General features: G+C 43.6%; 1 protein-coding gene across 3 annotated transcripts in view; it reads left to right on the top strand.

Annotated features, from left to right (window-relative positions):
• Nucleotides 1–21,828, top strand: part of DISC1 (DISC1 scaffold protein) — a 362,726-nt gene that overhangs the window by 281,972 nt on the left and 58,926 nt on the right. For all 3 annotated transcript variants that reach the window (XM_061182533.1, XM_061182522.1, XM_061182515.1), the window contains exon 10: nt 6,872–6,932. In XM_061182533.1, the coding sequence (XP_061038516.1) occupies nt 6,872–6,932 (61 nt within the window). The remainder of the gene's footprint in view (nt 1–6,871; nt 6,933–21,828) is intronic.

Below are 21,828 nucleotides of genomic sequence, written 5' to 3'. Positions count from 1 at the left end.
TTCCAACCCTAGCGGATATGCAGTGACAAGTCTAAAGCCTAGGAAGGATTATATCCTGTTTAATTCAGGATCTCTCTCTTGAGAGTTCTATGTAAATGACCACTACACATAGTGATGGCAGAAAAATGCTGTAAACAACTCTATAGAGGCAAACAAAAATCTTGTAAAACCACATGAATTTGACATCTTATTATTGGGAGGAGTGACCCAACCTGAATATAAGCCTGGGAAAATTAGTAATCATTTTCTCATTGCAAACTACTTTGAAATCACCTTGGCCTATACAATATATATAGATACACACACACATGTATACGTATATGTACACACGTATATATGTGATATATGATATAAGTATATTACACAGTGGTAATGTATTTTATGCTGATATGTTAGCAGTATTCTTCCCCACAGTTTACATGCTATTAGGTTTCCATTTGTTGGTGGCTGTTTTGTAATTGCCGGTGCTGTTTGTGACTCTGGCTTTTTACAGCAGTCTTTGGCCTCTCCTGAATTTATTGTCTTTGAACACCTGCTTCATTTTGCTGGCGGCTGAAATTTCACATGCATTTATTCAGTGTGCATTTCCTCGCTTCTATTATTTAAAATTGAGGTTGTGTTCTATAACGGTGCGCTCTGGGACTGTCCTTCACTAGCTGTGTGAGCCAATGATCCTCACTGCCCCTTTGTTTTTCTAACCGCAAAATGGGGATGATAATAACTTCTTCATCGGTACTATTATTGTGTGGCATTTAGAGCAGATGTTTTGAACAGTACCTGACACGTAGGAAGTGCTCAATAAAATGTTAACTAGATTGATGTCATTAACTTGATATCAAGTATTTCTGCATATTGGGTTTCCAATGTGACAGTCAAGATCACTTTGGTACCACAAGGGTTCAGGCTGGTATTTCCATCTTCAGTGTAAAATTTGAGTTGTGTAGCACCTCCTGTAACAGATTCTGCCAGATTTCAAGGTCCTACAATCTTGTTCCATCCCACCTATGAAGACAATCCAACTGCAAGTCCATTTTTTCCATGTTGTTGCCCTACCTGGCTCTTTGTTAGTGCTACTTTACTACTTCATCTCCTTGTGTGGTTTAATTACCCAGGTAAACAGAAGTCCTTCCATTAACTCAAGCGGAAGAAGAATACTTCAGATGTTCAAAAGTTTCTCAGAATTGTAAAATTTCTCCTTTGTCTTTCACATCTTCCTTCTGGAAGATTTCACTAATGGGTGTTCATCTTGTCTAAGTCTACCTTTGAAACCTGCTGACTTATTTTCATAAAACGAGGTCAGACCTCACTTGGTACTTAGGTTATTTTAGAAAAACATCAATAAAATGGCTAATGTTAGACAAAATTTGTGATTGATGCTAAACTGATGAGGTCCCTTCGGCTTCCATTTTCAAATTTGAGATCATATTGTACCGATCTCATGATGCTGCCTTATTAATTGAGGGTGGTGGGGCTGAAGTTCTCTGGAACCACTGCTTCATTCAATCTGAAGGCAAGGCTGCCGGGGGTGTTACTCATTTCCTGTACTATTATCATGACAAATACTGCTGTCCTTTTATTATGCAAACAAAGGATCTAATGCAATGAAACCTAGTTAGACCTGCTTCTACTTAACATTCTCCTACCTTCCTAGTTTATCCTGAAAAGGATATTGCTGGGTAGCTTGGTAATTTTTTTTTTTTCATTAGACTCATAGGGATATTTTTGGATTATCACTTATGATGAAGACTTATGGAAAATGTTGCTATGCATTCCCAGGAGAAATCAATGTTAGCATCTGGCCCTACGGCGCTCTCTGGGTTCCTTGAGGCCGTATCTCTATTATACTTAAATAGTGCCTAGCATAGTGTCTTGCATGAAGTAGGACCCAGGTTCCATTCCTGTAACATTGATTTGTGTCTGTGCCATGCACTCCCATAAATGTTTTCGCAGATTTGCTGCGTCTAATGATCAATCAGTTCTTGTTTAATTGGATTCATAAAACTATATAAACTCCATTCTGATATTTTGGCCCGATTCTGGATATCAGATTCTCTTAGCATGTGGGGAGGAGGGGAAGTGTTCCTGCCTTTTCCGCATCAGGATGCCTGGTGACCCCTGGTCTCCTTTTCCCTTTAGTACTCAGCTTCCCTCGATACCATCCTTGGTTCTTGGAATCTTGCCTCACCACCACTACCATTCTCTGGGTCCCTGCTCTCAGATTCTGGAGAAAGGAGGGAAGAGGAGGGATGGTGATAAGGGAAGAAAGGATGAGCTCTGTTCTCAGTCAGTGTCTCTGTGGGCATATCTCTTAGGAAGTTGCATATCTCTTAGGAAGTTAAAAACTTAAACTCCCTGTCTATGGTCTGGGCCTTTCTGGAAGGTTGTGAGTCAACCCAGGAATATGTGAGCAAGGCCGGCCTGGGAGATGAGTCAGGATCCAGCGAAGGCAATCAACACAGCATCCTCTGCAGATGGCAGCCTCCGGGCCAGTGGACAAGATGTTCCTGTGTGGGTCTAGCAGGTCACTAACTGGAGCATCAAGTGCTTAGATGACTCAAGTATTTAGTGTCCGATTTCTTAACAAAATCATTCATAAGGTGTACCTCTGGATTATTTTAAACGTGAGAATATGGCTGTCTTGTCCTCAAGGGAGGTGCTATGAATTTTTGTCCCTTTTATGAAATGTGCTATCACAATATAATCATAGTTATATGGGATCACCAAGGGCTTCTTAAGTTACTCTCACTCCCTGCGTGATGACATCTCGTCACCTTGCTTCAGTTGCCAGGGTCTTCCGAGCGTTCATCTGCAGTCCAGACCTTCTCTAGACTCATATATCCAACTCTATATTTGCCAGTCCTGCTGGATGTCTAATAAACCTAAATTTATTGTATCCAAAATTGGACTCTTTTTAAAAGTTTTTCGATTGCTTTTATTTTCTCCAGCTTTATTGAGGTATAATTGACAAATAACGTTGTGAGATAAAGTGTACAACGTGATTGTGATGTTTGATATACATGGTGAAAGAGTTTCCCCTCATCAGGTTAATTAACACATCCATCACTTCACGTATTTATCTTTTTTTTTTTGGGGGGGGGTGGACATTAGAGTTCTACTTTCTTAGCAAATTTCAATCCAAAATTGAAGTCCTGCTTGTCTCCCCAAACGGGTTTCACCGCTATCTTCCCTTCTCGGTTGATGGCGACTCTGTTTTTATTTCAGTGGCTCAGGGCAAAAGCCTTGTAGTCATTCTTGACGTGGCTCTTTTCCGCACATGCAAATCCAATCCGTCAGGAACTCCTGTTGTTTCTATTTTTTAAAGTATACCTAAAATCTGCCTCTTATCGCCGCCTCCTGCTGATGCCCTGGTCTCAGTCCCCATCACCTCACCTCCTCCTACAGTCTGGTCTCAACACAGCAGCCACGAGCCAATTTCTTGCCATTCTTATGCAGTGCTTTCCCATTTCACTCAGTACACCCCAAGTCCCGAGATGGCTTTCCAGTTACTACAGCTGTAGAACTACTTATCCCCCCAACTTAATGACTCACAACCATTTATTATGTGCACAAATTCTGTGAGTCAGGGGTTTCGACAGGGAGCAGCAGGGATGGCTTGTCTCCCTTCCATGGCGTCCGGGTCCCTCAGACTGAAAGGCCCAAATCATCTGAAAGCTCGCTCACACACACGTCTGCACACACACACACACACACACACTCTGCGTATCTGAGCACGCCCCTAGCACTGGGTCTTACCTTGCACCTTCTTCAGGATTTTATATGTGAAGAAATTTTTATATAGATTTTTTTCCTTTTTTTTTTCCAAAACACTTTATACTTTTTAAAAAGCAATTCCTGGTGGCGTGTGCTTCCAACACTGGCTCCCCCCTGCCCCCAGCCGCGTGCTGGGGCTTCTGGGTCCACAGCCCCGCCCGGGATCTAGCGGAGGCACAGCAGCAGCCATGGCAGGGTTGACTCTGCTGGGAGCAGCAGGGAGCCAGCCACCCTCTTCCTACCCTACCTCCCAGTAACTATTCCCTGCCTGGGGGCACCCACTCCCTGGGACTCTGGATGGAGGGACAGATGGACGGAGGGAGCTGTCCCCAGGACCCCACCTCCTTCTCTGAGGGGATGCAGGGCATGGATCTGCAGGCGCTGCCCCCTGCAGCTGGCGTTTCTCTCCTGCTCCGTGAGCCTGCTTAACTGAATAAAATGTTGCGGCCAAAAAAAAAAAATGTGGGCTGTAGGCTGAGCCCTTTGCCCCGGCGGCTGGGAGCCACAGCAGCTCTGCACGGCCTCTCGTGTGGCTTGGGCTTCCTCACAGCATGGCGGCTGGGTTCCCAGGAGGAGGAGCCAGGCAGGAGCTGGACCCTAGCCTCAGAAGTTAAACAGCATCCTTCCTGCCACACGCAGCTGGGGGAACAGTCCTAGCCTGTTCAGATTCAAGGGGAGGGAAATAGGTTTCCCTGTCTGATGGGCAGTGGCCAAGTTCTGGAAGAGTGTATGGGGCCAGCAATATTACTGGGGCCGTGTTTGGAAATAGAGTCTGTTGCAGTGGCCTGTGTGATTGGACCTGAGCTGTTTCTCTGCCCTCATCGCTTCTCCCCAGGGGACGTTCTGCTCTGGCCACATGTTGGTGAGACACTCAGGCAGACTCCTGCCCTGGCTGGCCCTTCTGCATCTCTGCCCTTCCCGGCATGCCTGCTTACATGCTCTCCCCGCCGTCTCCATGCTTTTACTCAATGTCACCTTCTCAACGAAGCCTACCCTGACCACTCTGCAGCCCACTCTGATCCCCTTCTCTTGATTTATAATACTTATCACCCCCCTAGTAGTCTATGGAACTTTATATTTCCTCTTTATTACCTGCCCCTCCAGAACGAAGCACTACATAGGCAGGAATCTTTATTGATTCTGCTCACTGGTTTATATCCAGGGCTTGGAACAGTGTGTCCCACATAAATGCATATAGGATGTGAAACAGAGCATGTCTGGTTGGGATATTCTGAATTTGCAGTACTTATTCCAGGTGAACCAGTGAGATCTCTGTTCTGAAGAATCACATCACCATGACTAAATCCCCATGCTGGCACATGACCTGACTCATAGTAGGAACTGACAACACATACTTAACTGATTTATTTGGAGAAAAAACTTAGCACACCTTAACTTGTAGCTTAGGCAAGCACAGATCAATAAGAGATCAACTTAAACAGTTCCTTTCACTGTATGTATCTCTGTTTTAACTATCATCAACGAATTAACCAGAACTTTTGCTGTCATTTCCATCTAAATATTTGGTTTCTTTTCTTTTCTTTTTTTTTTTTTAACAAAGAGAAAAGTACTAGGTTTATTCAAGTATTCTATCAACATTTATTGAGAAACTATACAAACAAATGCTATTCAAAGTACTGGAGATACAGCATTGAGTAAGACAGACAGGATCCCAATTCTTACGGAGCTTACATTGTAGTGGGAATAAATAGACAATAACAAGCATATAAACAAACAAACAAAAAACAGGTAGTGGTAAATGTTCTGATGAAAACAAAACAGAGTGGTCTGAGAGTGTGGATGAAGAGTAGCTTAATGATTCTTGAAAATTAATTACAATGCCTTATTGAATAACTCCATGTGACTCCAACTGCAGCAGAATAATCAGTTTAATCATAGCCTTTTAATAATAGTCTTACTGATTCATTGATAAGGTGTGTTTTCCCCCATCAGAAAGGTCATCAGTTTGGCTCGTATATTCTTAGAGCAGTGTTTCCCACAATGGGGTCAATGAAGTACTAGTCCCTGGGAATATTTGGTTTCTTGATGAGGAATTTCAAGGTACTTTTTCCAGTTTCCAATACAGCCCCTGTCCTTCACCCCACGCATACGTGTTGACCAAAGTGGGGTCCTGAGCGTCCCCCAGGCGGACACTCAGGGCTGAGAGTCAGGCAGCATCCTTTCCGTGTACCCCAACTGTTGAGTGTTCATGAACCTTTCAGCACAAATTACCTTTGAGAATGAAGGTTGGAATAAAAAGAATGGTAGGTGTCACAATGGCCGTAATACCAGTGAGGACAGAAAGGGAACAACATCAATAGGTTACCGCCACCATCCTCCAGAGGCATCTCTGCCGGCCGCTCTTCTGGGGCTGCTGGTCACTTCTCGTTCGGGGAGACCGAACCTGGAGACCAAGGCACTTTCACCCCTCAGAGGAGGAGGAAACAGAGGGTGTCAGAGCTTGCCCCAAAGGTACCAAATCTCTTTTACATTAGCAAAGTGCCTCTCTGACCCATTGGGCCCTAAGAGTCATCTATTCCTTCAGTGTTTGGCGGTTATGAGGCACTGAGTTTACCTCCAGTAGAAGCTGATCTCACAGCTTTGGGAGCTGAGCAGTTGATGTCAGCTCACTGGCTGGATCAGGTTCCCGTTTGTTTTTCAGCGGAAGGGTCTGTAATCCTCAGCTACCATGGGTGAGGTTCTCTGGTTAAACCGCAGGATGGGTTGTTCTTCTCTCTCTCACTCTTTCCCAAACTCTACAGCCAAGCCTTTGGCTACCAGGTGGGAAAGGTGAGGGGCACAGAGCACAACGGGATCCACGCCAGACACCGGATACGCTGCCTTTGAAAGCACGTAGTGAAAGGCATCATACCTTCGATCCCCGGTTCCGACTCCGGCAGTGCCTGGAGGCCTCAGACCCCTTCCAACGCATCCCTCCAGGCAAGCCGTCCAATGGATTCGAGTGTTTTCCAAACATAGGATGTTATCATTACTAGCGGCTCAACTATGATCCTTTGGGTTTTGGCTTTTAGTTGAGCAGTTCTGGGTTTTGTTCGCTCTCTGACTCCAGTTGCATCAATTTTGGATTTTTGTTTTGCAGAAACCAGTGTGAAGGCGAATACTATGAAGTACATGGAAATGCTTGAGGATAAACTGCACAGGTAAGGATGGTAACTTCTTCATTACAGACTCCATGGCATGTCTGGATTCTTTATTATAACAGAATTTGGTGAAAGCAAAGAAAAAGGCTAGGCAATTTCTGCAATAAATTAACAAAGAAAAACACACAAAAAGGAGTCCTTTGAATCCTGTAACAGAAGAAGCAGGTGCCATACAAACATCTCCCAGAGCTTTTCTCTTTTTATAAAAAGTAAGTAGATTAAGATGTTGAAAAGTGTCCGGGGAGATCACAAGGTTGTTTTCATGTTTCCTAAGAAGAAGAAGAATCTTCCTTGGTATGTTAAATTCAGAATTCATGCCTTGGTCTGTCTCTTCTTTTAAATATCAGAAGTGGATGTTATGGATTTTGACCCAGCTTATCTATGTTTTAGAACAATATAAAAATGCACATCTTAGATTCTGTTTTGAATCCTGAATCAAAACAAGTGTGAAAAATTCTTGTGCCTTTTTTTTTTTTTTTTAGAAATTCACATTCTTATTTATTGATTGATTTATTGATTGATTGATTGCTGTGTTGGGTCTTCGTTTCTGTGCGAGGGCTTTCTCTAGTTGCGGCAAGCGGGGGCCACTCTTCATCGCGGTGCGCGGGCCTCTCACTATCGCGGCCTCCCTTGTTGCGGAGCACAGGCTCCAGACGCGCAGGCTCAGTAATTGTGGCTCACGGGCCCAGCTGCTCCGCGGCATGTGGGATCCTCCCAGACCAGGGCTCGAACCCGTGTCCCCTGCATTGGCAGGCAGATTCTCAACCACTGCGCCACCAGGGAAGCCCCCTTTTTTTTTTTTTAAACCCAATTAGGAATTCAGATTTGAGAAACATTAGGGATGCTGCATCGTGTCAAGATGTTTCTGGTTTTTGTGGATGTGTACTCATGAAAATAAATCCCAGCCACCAGGATCTGTTCCTAATTAAGGAAACAAGTAGGAAAATGTAATATGTGCTTTCCTCCCTGGGACTCATTTAGTTCTATGGAAAATGTTTTGCTACTATTTTGGAAATTGTTAAATAACTCTTTAAACAGGCTATATGCCTTAAACCTTCGTCAGCCAGGATAATGCCATCGGCTAAAATACTGCTTCTCCCTTAAGAGATGTTAAGGGGGGCTGCCTAGCTGAGCTCTGCTCTGCAGGGCAAGTGAGGTGCTGCAGGGTTGATTCTAATGCTTGGAAAGCAAGTTCTTCCAACCACTGACTGGTATTGCCCTGACCCCTGTGCCCTAGATGTGGGGAGGAACCTCAACGAAGGTGGTCTGTAGCAGGTATGGGGTGAGAGGGCTTGCAGGTAAGAGGCATCCTCTAAGGAAATGTCTCTCCTCCTAAGAAAGTAGGGCACTCAGCTGCCCTGAGTCTGGTGTCCTCCTCTACCGTGTGTTCTGCCGGGGCAGGTTTCCGCACATCCCTCTTGATCTTAACTCTGCTTACTGTTTCTTAGCCGTAAGCATCCCACACGCCCTGCGTTCTGTTAGGTGAGTGGGTGGCAGGTTGGAGTTGTAAGACGTGGGTATAGGTAGAGCAGTGCCCCTTTAAATAACAGCTCTATCACTTATCCGCTACCTAACCTCAGGTAAGCGTTCACCTTCAATTTCTTTATCTGTAGAACAGAAGGGTGGGTACCTACCTTCCAGGCGTGTGCCTTTTATTATCCACTGTATATGAAACACTCTCACAGTCAGCTGTCAGCAAACCTCCGTTCCCTTTGCCGTCTGCCACTTCTGATCTGTGCTGCCCTGATCGTCAGACCTGGCTGAACAGTCATGCCCAGAACTCATCCTTTTCCCTCCAAGCCAGGCCCCTGTGCTGTGTATGCAGTCCAGGGAGCGGCCCCTCGCCTACCTGTTGAGGCCCTCCCACCTGGTGCCTGTGTGGTACCGGGACTCACGTTCACTGCCCTTTCCCTCATCTCCCCCCTTGGAGTCAGTCTGTAGTCCTGCCACTTAGGCCCCTGTAAGCATCCTCCAGTCCACCTGTGTTCGCCACGCTAGGATGGGTCAGTCTTCTCTCACCGAATGACTGTGAGGGCTGCTTTTTACATTTTTCTGTGTCCGGTGTTGCCCTTTCCACTCCATTCTCCAGGTGATCTCGAGTGAGCATCTTAAAATGCAAATCTGGTCGTTGTGCATTCCCGTCATCCGAAGGATAAAGCCTGAGTGTCCCACTGCAGCTCATGCGTTCTTCCACGTGGCCGCTGTGGGTCCTTCGGAATCAACCATCACCAGGCGTCACCGCCCTACTCCAGTCCTACTGATTCTCGTATGTTTCTCAATGCCACTGTGGTTTTTTTCTAGAGAGAAACTCATTTAGAAGGGAAAATGGTCAAGGGATTATCGTTCAGGGAAGTATTAGGTTGAACCATGTGAAATTACTGATATCAGACCATTTCGACCTAGAAAAATGGCGCTGTGTTACGGTGCAACCCAATATTTAGCGACCTGGAGTAATCTTCAGTAGGTCCGATGCTACGGCCTGAGACCGGCCAGTGTCCTTCCCCATGGCGCGCTGGCCCGTGCATGGATGTGCGGGCTTTCACCTCTCCCTTGGCATGTGCCCCTGGGGGCCTCTCCCAGCTCCGCCCCGACCAGCCCTCCATGTGTCTAAGCCTCGTGCATCCTTCAAGTTTTAGACGTCTCCTCTTTGAAGCCTTCCATGACTCCCCAGGACTGAGTCATGTGCTTACACTGAATTATTCGTCTTGCTTTCAAAGTGCTTCACGTCAGGTGTGGAAGATTATGTCTGTCTTGTTCAGGATGTATCCTCAGTGATTGGATAGGTCTGAACAGTGTAGGTGACAAACAATATTTGCTGAATGAGTGATTGAATAGATGACTGAATGAATGCAGCCAATCTGTAGACAGCCCGGTCTCATTTCCATCACCTCTCCAGCCACATGTATGCATGACTCACGTACGTTCGTTACTTGGGATCCATCAACAGTCTCCGGGGACCAGGATGGTGGCTGGCCCATCCTCCAGCCTACTTCCTGAGGGCTCTTTCCATTGCTGTTTCAAGCTGTGAGGAGGTCTGGCTCAGATTTGTTTGAACTGCTGTGGTGGAAACACCCAAATAGAGAGGAGATAAGGCACCAGGTTCTGTAACCCCTGGGCTGTGGGCAGAGGGGCAGACAGAGGCTGGGAACTGCTGTGCCCTGAGGTGCGTGCAGGGGGTTATGGCTGCCTCGCAGCGGGAGGCCAGCCTGGAGGCGGCGGAAGTGTGGTGAGTGTCGGGCTCTCCTTCCTGGGACAGAACCGCCCTCCCCAGCAGGCCTGAGGCGTGATGGTGCCACGATCCCGCCTCAGTCATGTTTCTTTTCAAGAGGATCGACATCTTAAAACACAAAACCACTTTTTAGCCCTTGGTAGTTGGCATCATGGTGGCTGCTCAATTAATATTGCAAGATGTTGACGAAAGCAAGGTGACAGATGCCGATGAAAATCTTTGTTATTTAGTTACACTGTTTGGAGCATCTCTGGGCCTTACGGGCGTTTAGAAGGAGAGTTGCTGAGAACTGAATAAAATGCTTATTTCCTGTTAGAAAGTTGTTGAGGACACACTTGATCATCAGCGCCACAGCGAGATTTGGATCTGGCCAGTCATGATTTTGGAGACAAATCTAAATGACAGCAATATCTTTGTTGAGACCTGGAGACTTAAGTACTGAGACAAGCTGGGGTGGGTTCAGTGTCTCCCTCTCTATCAAGAAAGTCAAATGAATTAGAAATTAGGAAGTGACTGATGCTGTCAGCATCTCAGAAGGATCTCCTTCACAGTACGGAACAAAAAAGTGGGCAAATATTAAATAGGGGCTTCTACTATATAGTAAACAAAGATTTGCCTTTTAATAATCTGAGTTATATAAAAAAGGAAATTTCCCTCTAAGTTTAAATGTTCGTAAAAACGTTAAAAAGGTTTTTTTAAAACCATGATTTTATTTGCTATCAAACAATGTTAAGGCTGCCAAATATTTGACGTACTTAAAAGTATCTCAATTATATTATTTTATATACTCAGGGTATCTATTCAGTCAAGTATAATTGTAAATAGGTCAATAGTAAAATCGTTATTTGTAAATTACACCCATAAACTCTTTATTTCTTATACAGGAGAATAAATATAGACATATATACACATATGCATGTATATATACACATCCACATATATAAACACACAAACTTGCAATTGAAAAATAAACATTTCACAGTTACTCTATTTATTTTGAAAATTCCCCCTTTTAAAATTAATTTTTATTGGAGTATAGTTGCTTTACCATGTTGTGTTAGTTTCTACTGTACAGCAAAGTGAATCAGCTATATGTATACATATATCCCCTCTTTTTCAGATTTCCTTCCCATTTAGGTCACCACAGAGCATTAAGTAGAGTTCCCTGTGCTGTAACAGTATGTTTCATTAGTTGTCTATTTTATACATACTATCAATAGTGTATATGTGTCAATCCCAATTGAAAATTCCCCTTCAGTAACAAGGCATTGAATGGAAGTTCATGGATGAGAAGGAGGTGACATTCTCTCCTTTACATCCAGCCTTACGATCAGGGAGTGACTTAGAGGCTGGGGAGAAGCCGGCTTATTATCTCTCTATCAGTGAGGGGCAGAGAAGCAACAGACCTCTGGCAAATACACCTTGTTCTCAAGAAGAAAATGAACTGATGGAAAAAATAATCCGAGTTATAAGTTAGATGCATGTACGTTGCTGCTCCTCGTTTCTACAAAGGAGATAGGATTTGTGGATTTTTTTCCCCACCTGTTTCAGGGATGTCCCGCCTTCCCCTTATCTACAGCCAGAGAGCCAGGAGGGTGGCTGCAGTCAGTTACAGGGTCGTGATCATTCCACAGACCCACTCCCTCGCTGCTTTCCTTTCCATTCCCACTGCTGCTACCTTTGACTTGAGTCAGTAAAGCATCTTACAGCCTCCCTCCTTCTGGGCTCACACCGTTTCAGTGCACTCTTCCCCCGCAGCCAGGACGACTTCGTTACCGTCCTGCTTACAATCCTTCTAGGCTCCTTTGCATCCAGCGTAAACCCCACGGTCCTCGTCAGGCCCCCAGGCTCCCCATGAAGGGGCTCCAGCCTACTGCCACCTCGTCCCTGTGATCCCCACCCTCGCTGGGTGCCCGGCGCTCCAGACTAGCCTGTGCTTTCAGTTCCTTAATTCACGCCCCCAGCAGCCCCTTTGGGGAGCCCTCCCCTTCCCAGCTCCTGGGTGCAAGCTCACCTCCCGGCTCAGCCCAGTATCTTCTCTACAAAGCCCCTCTGGCCTCCTCCTGCTTCCTTCTTGCTTCTCTCAGTAGGAGCCACTTACAACAATCTGTTGCACTGACTTCTGTCCGCTTCTGTTGGGCTGCCAGCTCCTTGAGAATGCTCACTTGCTCTGTGTTCCACGTGGCTGGCACGCTGTCTGGCACAATTTCAATAAAATTATATTTAATGCAAAGAATGAATGGATAAATAGCCATTGTATCTTGAAACGTTATTTTCAACTGTTCGATTCAAAAAGTCAAGGCAGCCTAAGAAGATGTAATGCTCCAGAAATCCATTTGTCTTAACATCAAATCTTAGTGGGATATAATAGAAAAGGGGAAAAAAATGTACTCTTAAAGAGCTTTCTTTACTTTCTTTACTCCCGAGGTTTATTGTTTCCGGAGGTAGTACTTAAGCATGATAGTTCGGCCTTGCTCATTTTTCCTTACAGCTGAACCTTGCTTGAATTTCTGTTTTTTCAATTATTATTATTTTTTTGGTTATATTTGTTCATTTGTTTTATTGTTTAGATTCCACATAAAAGTGAAAACATAGGGTATTTGTCTTTCTCTGTCTGACTTATATCACTAAGCATAATACCCCCCAGGTCTATACATTTTGCAAACGGCAGAATTTCATTCTTTTTTATGGCTGAGTAATATTCCATTGTGTATAGAAGATGTGGTATTTATTTTCTCAAGTATTCGTATTCTCTGGTAGCCATTTTTCTCAAAGAGGCAAAAGGAATATTCAAAAGTCTTGTAGATGGGTTACATTTTTTACTGATCCTATGTTATATCTTGTATCTAACCATTGTACAGGAGAAATTTATTACTGTCTAATGGCCAGCTCACATCTCTGGCTCGTGGGCACCAAGCCCTCCACCCTAAGGCTCCATTTAAACTCACAGAGTCTCTTGTATGTGTGACTGATGGGAAAATTTCTGGTTTTTTTTCTAGCATTTTTTTTAAAGTTAAACATAAAAACTGCCACAAACTATAGGCACAGTTTAGTGGATTATAGGTGATTTTTGTTTCTTTGTGCTGTTCTGTATTTCTCAAGCGAGTTTTTTTTTTTTTTTGGAATGTGCATCATACTTTCCTAATCAGAAAAGAAAACAGAAAAATCATTAAAGTCTGTTTTGACTATAGAAATAGTTAGAGACTTTCTCAGAGGTCTTCTTAGCTTTAGAGGGAACTATTAAAAACTCATTGCTCTTACCTGAAATTTACTTAGAGACATATATTTTTCTAAAGGTGATTTGGTTCTTTTTTTTTTTTTTAATTAATGTTTAGTTTCTCATTATCTTGCAGTTTCAATATGGACAGCCTGCCAGGAAATGGTAGCTCAGGGAACTCACTGCTCAGTGGCCAGCGGGGTGTGAGCAGGGAGGGAGAGCCGTGGTGGCTGCTGCCTGGGCACCATCACCTTCCCAGCTGGTCTGTCTGGACAGCTTTGCCTTCAGCCCAGAAGCCAGCGAGGCCTGAGAGGCACACAGCTTCCTGGAGTTGAGAGTACCTGTTGGGCAATGCTGTCCTGACCTTCTCTCTAAGTCGGCACAGTGTACCATATGGACGATATCAAGAGACTAAGGCACCGTTTCTCTGCCCAGAGGACATGCCGTCTAGAGTGGGAGCAGCGCTGCCCACAGTGTGCCTCAGAGGTCAAGGTCTGTCCCCTCACCCAAGGCTCCTGGAGCTGGTCAGTCACGGCTAAAAGCAAGTGTTGATGACCAACTGCCCACGATCTCAAGAAGATGGGAATTAGGGCTGAAGATGGGGTCCCTGGAACCCTTGTTTCCAAGGCAGCTGCCTACGAGACGGTCCACTAGGATGTGGGAAGAACATTTTAGAATTTCTGTTTTACTTTTTCATTTCATTCATCTAAGGTTTGTCCTTGAACCTGTTTTATATGTGTATAGTAGTACATGCATACAATTTGTGAAACAAAAATCAGAGTGCAAGGTTGTAGTTTTCTCACTGTTGAGACAAAGTGCTGACATTAGCACTCGCTTATTTTCCGATTACTGAATCGATGTCACTTTCAGCGTATGACCAGCCTATGCAGCAGCCGTCTCTGTCTTCACGTCCACAAAGGAAAAAAAGGAGTTAATTCTATACCAGAAGAGTTGGCACTCAGATACACAAAGAAGATGAAAGAGGCAGAGACATGAAGAGGGAACGGGCAGAGTTACAAAAGGCACGGGGGAGAGGGAATTTACAGTGTGGAGCTATTGGTAACTTCAGGCCAGAATTCACGAGCCTTGTTCAGGTGTGTGGCCCTTAAAAGCGTAATAGCTGAAAGCCCGGGAGGCTGCTTCTCCCGGGAGTACATTCCAAACTTGACCGAGCTGTGCTTCCCTGCAGGCTGGAGGCTGCTCACCAGCTTCCCAACAGGAGTTTAACAACGACTAGAATTCTTTGGGATCCCATATAGAATGTTCTTTATTCCGAATTATGCAAGGCGATTTCGACGTTTCGGTGCACCTGGAACAATCCATTTTCAACCCACATTGACCTTATTTCGAAAGCTGCTGGGGGAAGTGACTATAAGAAATGGCAGCCAGGAGATAAGTGACCAGGCGCGGGCAGACACCTGCTTCTGTGTTTTGCACTTTTATTGTATTGTTTTGCTACTGACCCAGGCGTCCCTTCTCCCCTCTTAGGAGGCACGAGTCAGACACGTTAGTACCTCCCCAGACCCCACTGCTTCTCTGGGAGCCCAGGGCCTCGCTCACCCCGTCTTCACAGCCTCAGCCCCGTTTTTTCTTCCTCTGCATCTCAGAAAGGCAGATTCTCAGCTTCTTTCTTTTCCCTCCTCTGTTTGGCGTGACTCTCCTGCGTTCACCTCTATTCTCAGCTGCGAGCTATTTGTATTTGTGCCAGCTCTCTCTGTCTCTCTGTGTCTCTCTGTCTATCTCTCTCTGTCTCTCTGCCTCTGTCTCTGTCTTTCTGTCTCTCTATCTCTGTCTTTCTGTCTCTCTGTCTCTGTCTCTCTCATTAGCAGAAGGAGACGTTTAGGATGCAGAGGCTGGAAGTACATCACCCCTTTTCATCCCCACCCGATAAGCCGTCTCTCTACTGGGTTGACTCCTGTCTGTCCTTTCAAACAGGAGTTGAGGAGGTGCAGCCCACAGGGACTTCTCTGTCCTCTGGCTCCTGTCCTGTCTCCCGTCTACTTCTCGCCTGCCCTTTGATCGCACTGTCTTGGGACATGAATTTTCCTTTTATGTCCCTGTTCTGCGTTCTCACCTCAGTTGCCCACTCAGGGCTCAGTCCTCCCACCCAGGAGATACTGTGACTTCATCCATTGCTGATCTTTTGTAGCAAGCCCACATTTCCTTCTAAAACTGGATAAATTGATCCTACACATCATATACACGAAAGCCTTTGTGACAATATTCGTTGTTAGATTTGCCCACTTTTGAATATTGAAGCAATTTAGCTATACTGTCTAATTTTCCAGGGGAAACAAGGATCTAAAATACCATACTATTTTGAAATTCAAACTGATAAGAAATCTTAAAGCAGTTAATTCTACAAAGGTCTACATAATCATTAATTTAATATGTAACCATTGATTGTTCACATTTAATTTTTAATCTTATTTCATCTTATAACAGAAAATCCTTCAGTATACTTAAAATAATAACGGTTAAACATATAAAAATACATACTTACAGAAAAATAATACATAAAATACAAGAAGATGGCATGAATTTAAAAAGTAGGAAAAAAAGAAGGAAAAACAAGGGTAGGGAAAATATTGGTAACATTTGTATGGGGATTAGAGTCACCACCACAGTCGTTTACTATTCTAGACATTAAGTATGACTGATATGTATATAAAACTAAGTAATGTTTGAAAAAGTTTATGTGAATGGTAGAATTTATAATAAACTTTGGAGGTCTGCATTTGCGCTACGGTTCACTACAATACTTTCCCTTCTCTAAGAACTCTAGTAATGAATTTTTACTCAGAAATAACTTTTTCCCCTGAAATGTTCAGTTAATGATGAGTATAGTTTCCAGAACACTTCAGTCCATTTAGAGAAGCCTACATGTAGTTTTTCAGAAAGAGAGAGTCGAGCTCTTGCCTCTAGAACCCCTGCAACTGCCCCAACTAGGCAGATCTTTCCTTCAGGGCAAGAAAAGAAGCTGTCGCCTGCTGAATCCCGCCCGGCCTTTATGGCCGGTCCACAAAGAGGGCATGGAGTCCACTCTTCCTTTCTAAGGTTGCTGAGCAGGAGGGCCCAGACAGGGCAATTAAGATGAAGGGTCTCCCTCCTCCTAAGTTTTTACCGTTAAAAAAACCCCCTCAAACAAACAATCTCTTTCCTGATGAATGTGGAGAACCTGAGACATTTAGATAAAGTGCAGGCTCTGGAATCAGATTTTCTGGATTCATGTGTGGCCAATTCAAATAGACCAATAACAGAGCAAAGATAAAGAATGTTTCCCGTATACGAAAAGAACTTCATAAATGCTAGCTATTATTACCTTAGTAGCAGCTATGGCACCATGAAAATTATGAAATCAAAATATCTACATTTCAAAAAAATCCTAATTTTATAAAACCAGAAGAGAATCTCTTATCCTCCTGGTGAAAGTATGGGGAGAGAAGAGATGTTTGCTTGGAGCTTATAGCCTCCACTGAAGGGCTGCGAAACCTGGTTGATTATTTAAACTCTTAGCTTTTTCCTCTGCCTGCCCTTTGGCCAGCTGTTAGCACTTCCTGCAGAGGCTGGAAAGGGAGAGAGGTGAGGAAATTGAGTTCTTGTTAACGGCTGTGGGTTAGAGCCTCCCACGGTTTCTATGACCCAAGGCCTAGGATCCTTCCAACACTCTTCTGCCTTTAGAAGCAACCTGGCTGGTTTGGGGGGTGTTTGAGACCAAGAAAGTTCTGGGCTCCAGGCTCCAGAGCTCAGGTGCTGGGAGGAATTTATCATCTCTTCTGCGATTCACGGAGCTTCAAAGCCCTTCATCTTGACCGTCAGTGGAGCTCAGAGAGAGAGAGCATTTTGGGGAGAAAGTAACTCCAATATATTTGCTTCTCTCCCTCTGATATTTTCCTTTGAGGGAGTAAAAATGTTGCTCTAGAGAGGAGGGTGGCAGAAGGAAAGAAGAGGAAGGATTAGTCAGAAACCCTTTGGGTTTGTCAGGTGAGGGGCTTCACAGAGGGGAGAGGTCTTCTTCCCGACGTGTGATGGGAAGAATTCAGGTAGCATGAGCCACGTGGTTGGCACAGGAGAAGACAGATTTTTTTAGAAAAAGTTTACATTTAAAGTATTTATTTATTTATTTTAAAATTGAAACATAGTTAATTTACAATGTGTTAGTTTCAGGTGTATAGCAAATTGATTCAGTTATATATATATATGGCTATATAGATTTATATATATATATATTCATTTTCAGATTCTTTTCCATTATAGATTATTACAAGATATTGACTATAGTTCCCTGTGCTATACAGTAGGTCCTTGTTGGTTATCTATTTTATATATAGTAGTGTGTATCTGTTAATCACAAATTCCTGATTTATCCCTACCCCCCTTTCCCCTTTGGTAACTATATGTTTGTTTTCTATGTCTGTTAGTCTATTTCTGTTTTGTAAATAAGTTCATTTGTATCCTTTTTTTTTAGATTCCACATATAAGAGATATCATATGATATTTTTCTTTCTCTGTCTGACTTCACTTAATATGAAAATCCCTAGGTCCCTCCATGTTGCTGCAAATAGCATGATTTCATTCTTTTTTTATGGCTGAGTAGGATTCCATCGCATATCCGTACCACGTCTTCTTTATCCATTCATCTGTCGATGGACGTTTAGGTTGCTTCCATGTCTTGGCTATTGTAAATAGTGCTGCTATGAACATAGGGGTGCAGGTACCTTTTTGAATTATAATTTTGTCCAGATATATGCCCAGGAGTGGGATTGCTGGGTCATATGGTAACTCTATTTTGCTGGGTCATATGGTAACTCTATTTTGCTGGGTCATATGGTAACTCTAGTAAGGAACCTCCATACTGTTCTCCATAGTGACTGTACCAATTTACATTCCCACCAACAGTGTAGGAGGGTTCCCTTTTCTCCACACCCTCTCCAGCATTTATTATTTGTAGACTTTCTGACCAGTGTGAGGTGACACCTCATTGCAGTTTTGATTTGCATTTCTCCAATAATTAGTGATATCGAGCATCTCTTTATGTGCCTGTTGGCCATCTGTATGTGAGAAGACAGATTTTTGACTGCAGCATCAGAACTGAAAGTGTGGACCAAAGGTCTTGGTCATCTGGCATCATTTTCTGTCACTGATATTTCAACTCTTCATTGGATGTGGGGCTGTTCTGAAAAGATGGCCTGAAAAATAAAAAAGATGGCCGTGATTTTGTCTAATAGCAAATAGGAGATTGACTATTAAAACAGAAGGCTCTGCTAACAGACGCCCGTGTGTTTTGTCCAGTTCATCCCAAAGTGTGTGTTTTAAAGCAATGATATGATCATTCTGCCCACTGAGATCAATTAAGAAATCAACCAATATTTAAGGAGGCCTGAGGCTTGGCAAGATGCCCAGTGATTCCTCTTTCTTTACTCCGTTTGGTTTAGGTGGTGGAAAGCCATTCCATTGCAATTACTATGTAAACCTGAACTTGGGGAGGCCATCGAGTGGACGTTCTGTCCACTGTGTTCTGGGGGCCCATGTGCCCTTGTCCCCCAGATATGCCAGTGTGCTTCATGGTGTACCTGTTTCGAGGGGCCTGTCACATTCTTAAAAAGGCGATTATGACTATCAGTACGGAATGTCCAAACTAAGATGATTTTTACAAGCTCAAGAGAAACCATATAGCTTGATGCATTTTGGCAGGGAGTTGAGAAATCTTAAAGAAAAATTAATTGCTGTATCAGTGGAAACCCCAGCAGGTAGATATCCAATTTGTCATTAATTAAAATGAGAAGACTTTTAACGATTCAAGGAAGCATTGTCAAGATTGTGTGATAGTTTAATTTGCTAACATGGGATGAACCTGTTAGCTTTACACGCATGATTAATAGAAGTAGAGCTCCTCCTGGAATTTCTCCGATGCTCACTTTCAGTGTGCAGTCACTTTTAAGACTCTGCTGAGTGCTCTTAGCTCACGTAAAGTGAGATGACAGGTCTGCAGCAGCCTTGGCAAATGTAGGTTAGACGAAATATTACACACAACATTGTCTGTGACTCATTTTTGCTCCTTTTCTCCTCCTTACCCCCCGACCCCGCATCCCTCCCTCCCAGCCACCCTGAGTCATACAACAGCTGTGCGAACATTAGCTGCAAAGCAGCAAGGAATGAGCTGCAGATGCTCTCTGTGCTGTGCTGTGTCCCCTTCTATCTGGGAGCTCACCCCAGGGTGGGTTCTAAATCCCTGATCACAAACACCTCAGGGAGGAAAGCGGTGTTTTCCTTCTGTGGCTGCTAATGTAAAGATGCCACTTCTTGAGCTGGAAGGATTTTCTGTGATTGCATTATATGCTAAGCCTCAAAAGATAACTTTGTAGCTCTCATTCATCACCCAACAGGGCCTTTTAGGGGTGCTTCTTTTTTGTTTTTTAAATTTTATTGAAGTATAGGTGATTTACAATGTTGTGTTAATTTCTGCTGTACAGCAAAGTGACTCAGCTATACATATATATATATATATATATTCTTTTTTCATATTCTTTTCCATGATGGTTTATCACAGGATATTGAATATGGTTCCCTGTGCTCTACAGTAGGACCTAGTTGTTTATCCATCCTATATGTAATAGTTTGCATCTGCTAATCCCAAGCTCCCCATCCGTCCCTCCCCCGGCCTCTCCTCCCCCTTGGCAACCACAAGTCTGTTCTCAATGTCTGTGAGTCTGTTTCTGTTTCATAGATACGTTCATTTGTGTCATATTTTAGATCCCACATATAACTGATATCGTATGATATTTGTCTTTCTCTTTCTGATTTACTTCGCTTAGTAGGATAATCTCTAGGTCCATCCATGTTGCTGCCAATGGCATTATTTCATTCTTTTTAATGGCTGAGTAATATTCCATTGTGTATGTATACCACATCTTCTTTATCCATTCATCTGTCGATGGACATTTAGGTTGCTTCCATGTCTTGGCTATTGTAAATAGTGCTGCAATGAATATTGGGGTGCATGTGTCTTTTCTCACAGATACAGTTTAGAGGATTGTGATAATTAGGATTGAGACTGACTGGAGACGTTCTTCAAATGTTTGTAGGAATGACATGCAATGATGATATATATCAATAGCTGACCCTTATTAAGAGATATTGTATGCAGGTAATCCACGAAACACTTTAAATGGATTATTTCACTGAAGCCTCCCAACCACCCAATGAGCTTCAGGCTCTGTTATTATCTGAATATATAAGGGGGCTGAGGCTGGCAGAGATCAAGCACCTTCCCTCAGGTGCCCCAGGGACTACTCTGTGGGTGTGTAATCTGCCTGTCTCAAACTCCCTCACTGCCTCGGTCTCCAAGACTAACGTTACCACAATGTTCTGGAGTTGGGTGTGGGGCAGAGGTATGAAACTTGAAAACTGTGTCTTAAGAATGAACTTTTTGATTTAAACTCCCTTAGTAAGACGTTATTTTAAAAAATCCAAATTATTGTGGAAATTTTCCAACACGTGCAAAACTAGAGAACTTAAAACGAACCCCCATGTGCACATCTCACCAATTCAACAATTTTCAGTACATGGCTGAACTGATTTCAGCTGTACTCCCCTCCACTTCCCCACTGTACTAGTTTCCTATCACTGCTGAAACAGGTAGCCGTGAACAACTTGAAACAACACAAATCTACTGTCTTCCAGTTCTGGAGTCCAGAAGTCTGATGTGGGTCTCACTGGGCTACAGTCAAGGTGTTGGCAGGGCTGGTTCCTTCTGGAGGCTCCAGGGCAGGATCTGCTTCATTACCTTCTTCAGCTGCTAGTGGCCAGCTGTAATCCTTGGCTCGTGGCCTCTTTCTCCATCTTCAGAGCACATCACTTCAGTCTCTGCTTCTGCATCACCTTCTCTGATTCTGACCCTTCTCCCTCCCTCTCACAAGGACCATTGGATGACGTCATTGGGCTGACCAGAAAATCCAGGGTAATCTCCCCATCCCCAAATCCTTTACCTAATTATATCTGTAAAGTCCCCTTTGCCGTATAAGGTAACATTCACGGGTCCTGAAGATTAGGACATGGACATCTTTGGGGAGCCGTTATTCAGCCTACCACATCCACCCTGCCCCCCACAGGAATATTTTGAAGTGAATCTCATTTTATTTAACCCATAAATATGTCAACACATATCTTCAAAAAGATAAAGACTTAAAAAAATAATAACCGTAATACCATTATCACACCTAAAAACAATAACAAGACTTGCTTAATATCATCAGATATCCAATTTTCCCAAATTGTCTCATAATTTTATGTCGACAGGTGGCTTATTCACATTAAGAAATGTGTTAGGGCTCTTTAACCTACAGGTTCCTACTCCTTTTACTTCACTTTCTTGTTGTTGAATTAACCAATATTTTTGTCCTACAGAGTTTGGCTACTTGTATCCTTGTGGTCATCAACATGTTTATTTT

The sequence above is a fragment of the Eubalaena glacialis genome, chromosome 1 (genome assembly GCF_028564815.1).
Source record: "Eubalaena glacialis isolate mEubGla1 chromosome 1, mEubGla1.1.hap2.+ XY, whole genome shotgun sequence".
In the NCBI taxonomy this organism is placed as follows: domain Eukaryota; kingdom Metazoa; phylum Chordata; class Mammalia; order Artiodactyla; family Balaenidae; genus Eubalaena; species Eubalaena glacialis.
Note: the sequence above shows the minus strand (reverse complement) of the source record. Positions and strands in the feature narration are given on the sequence as shown.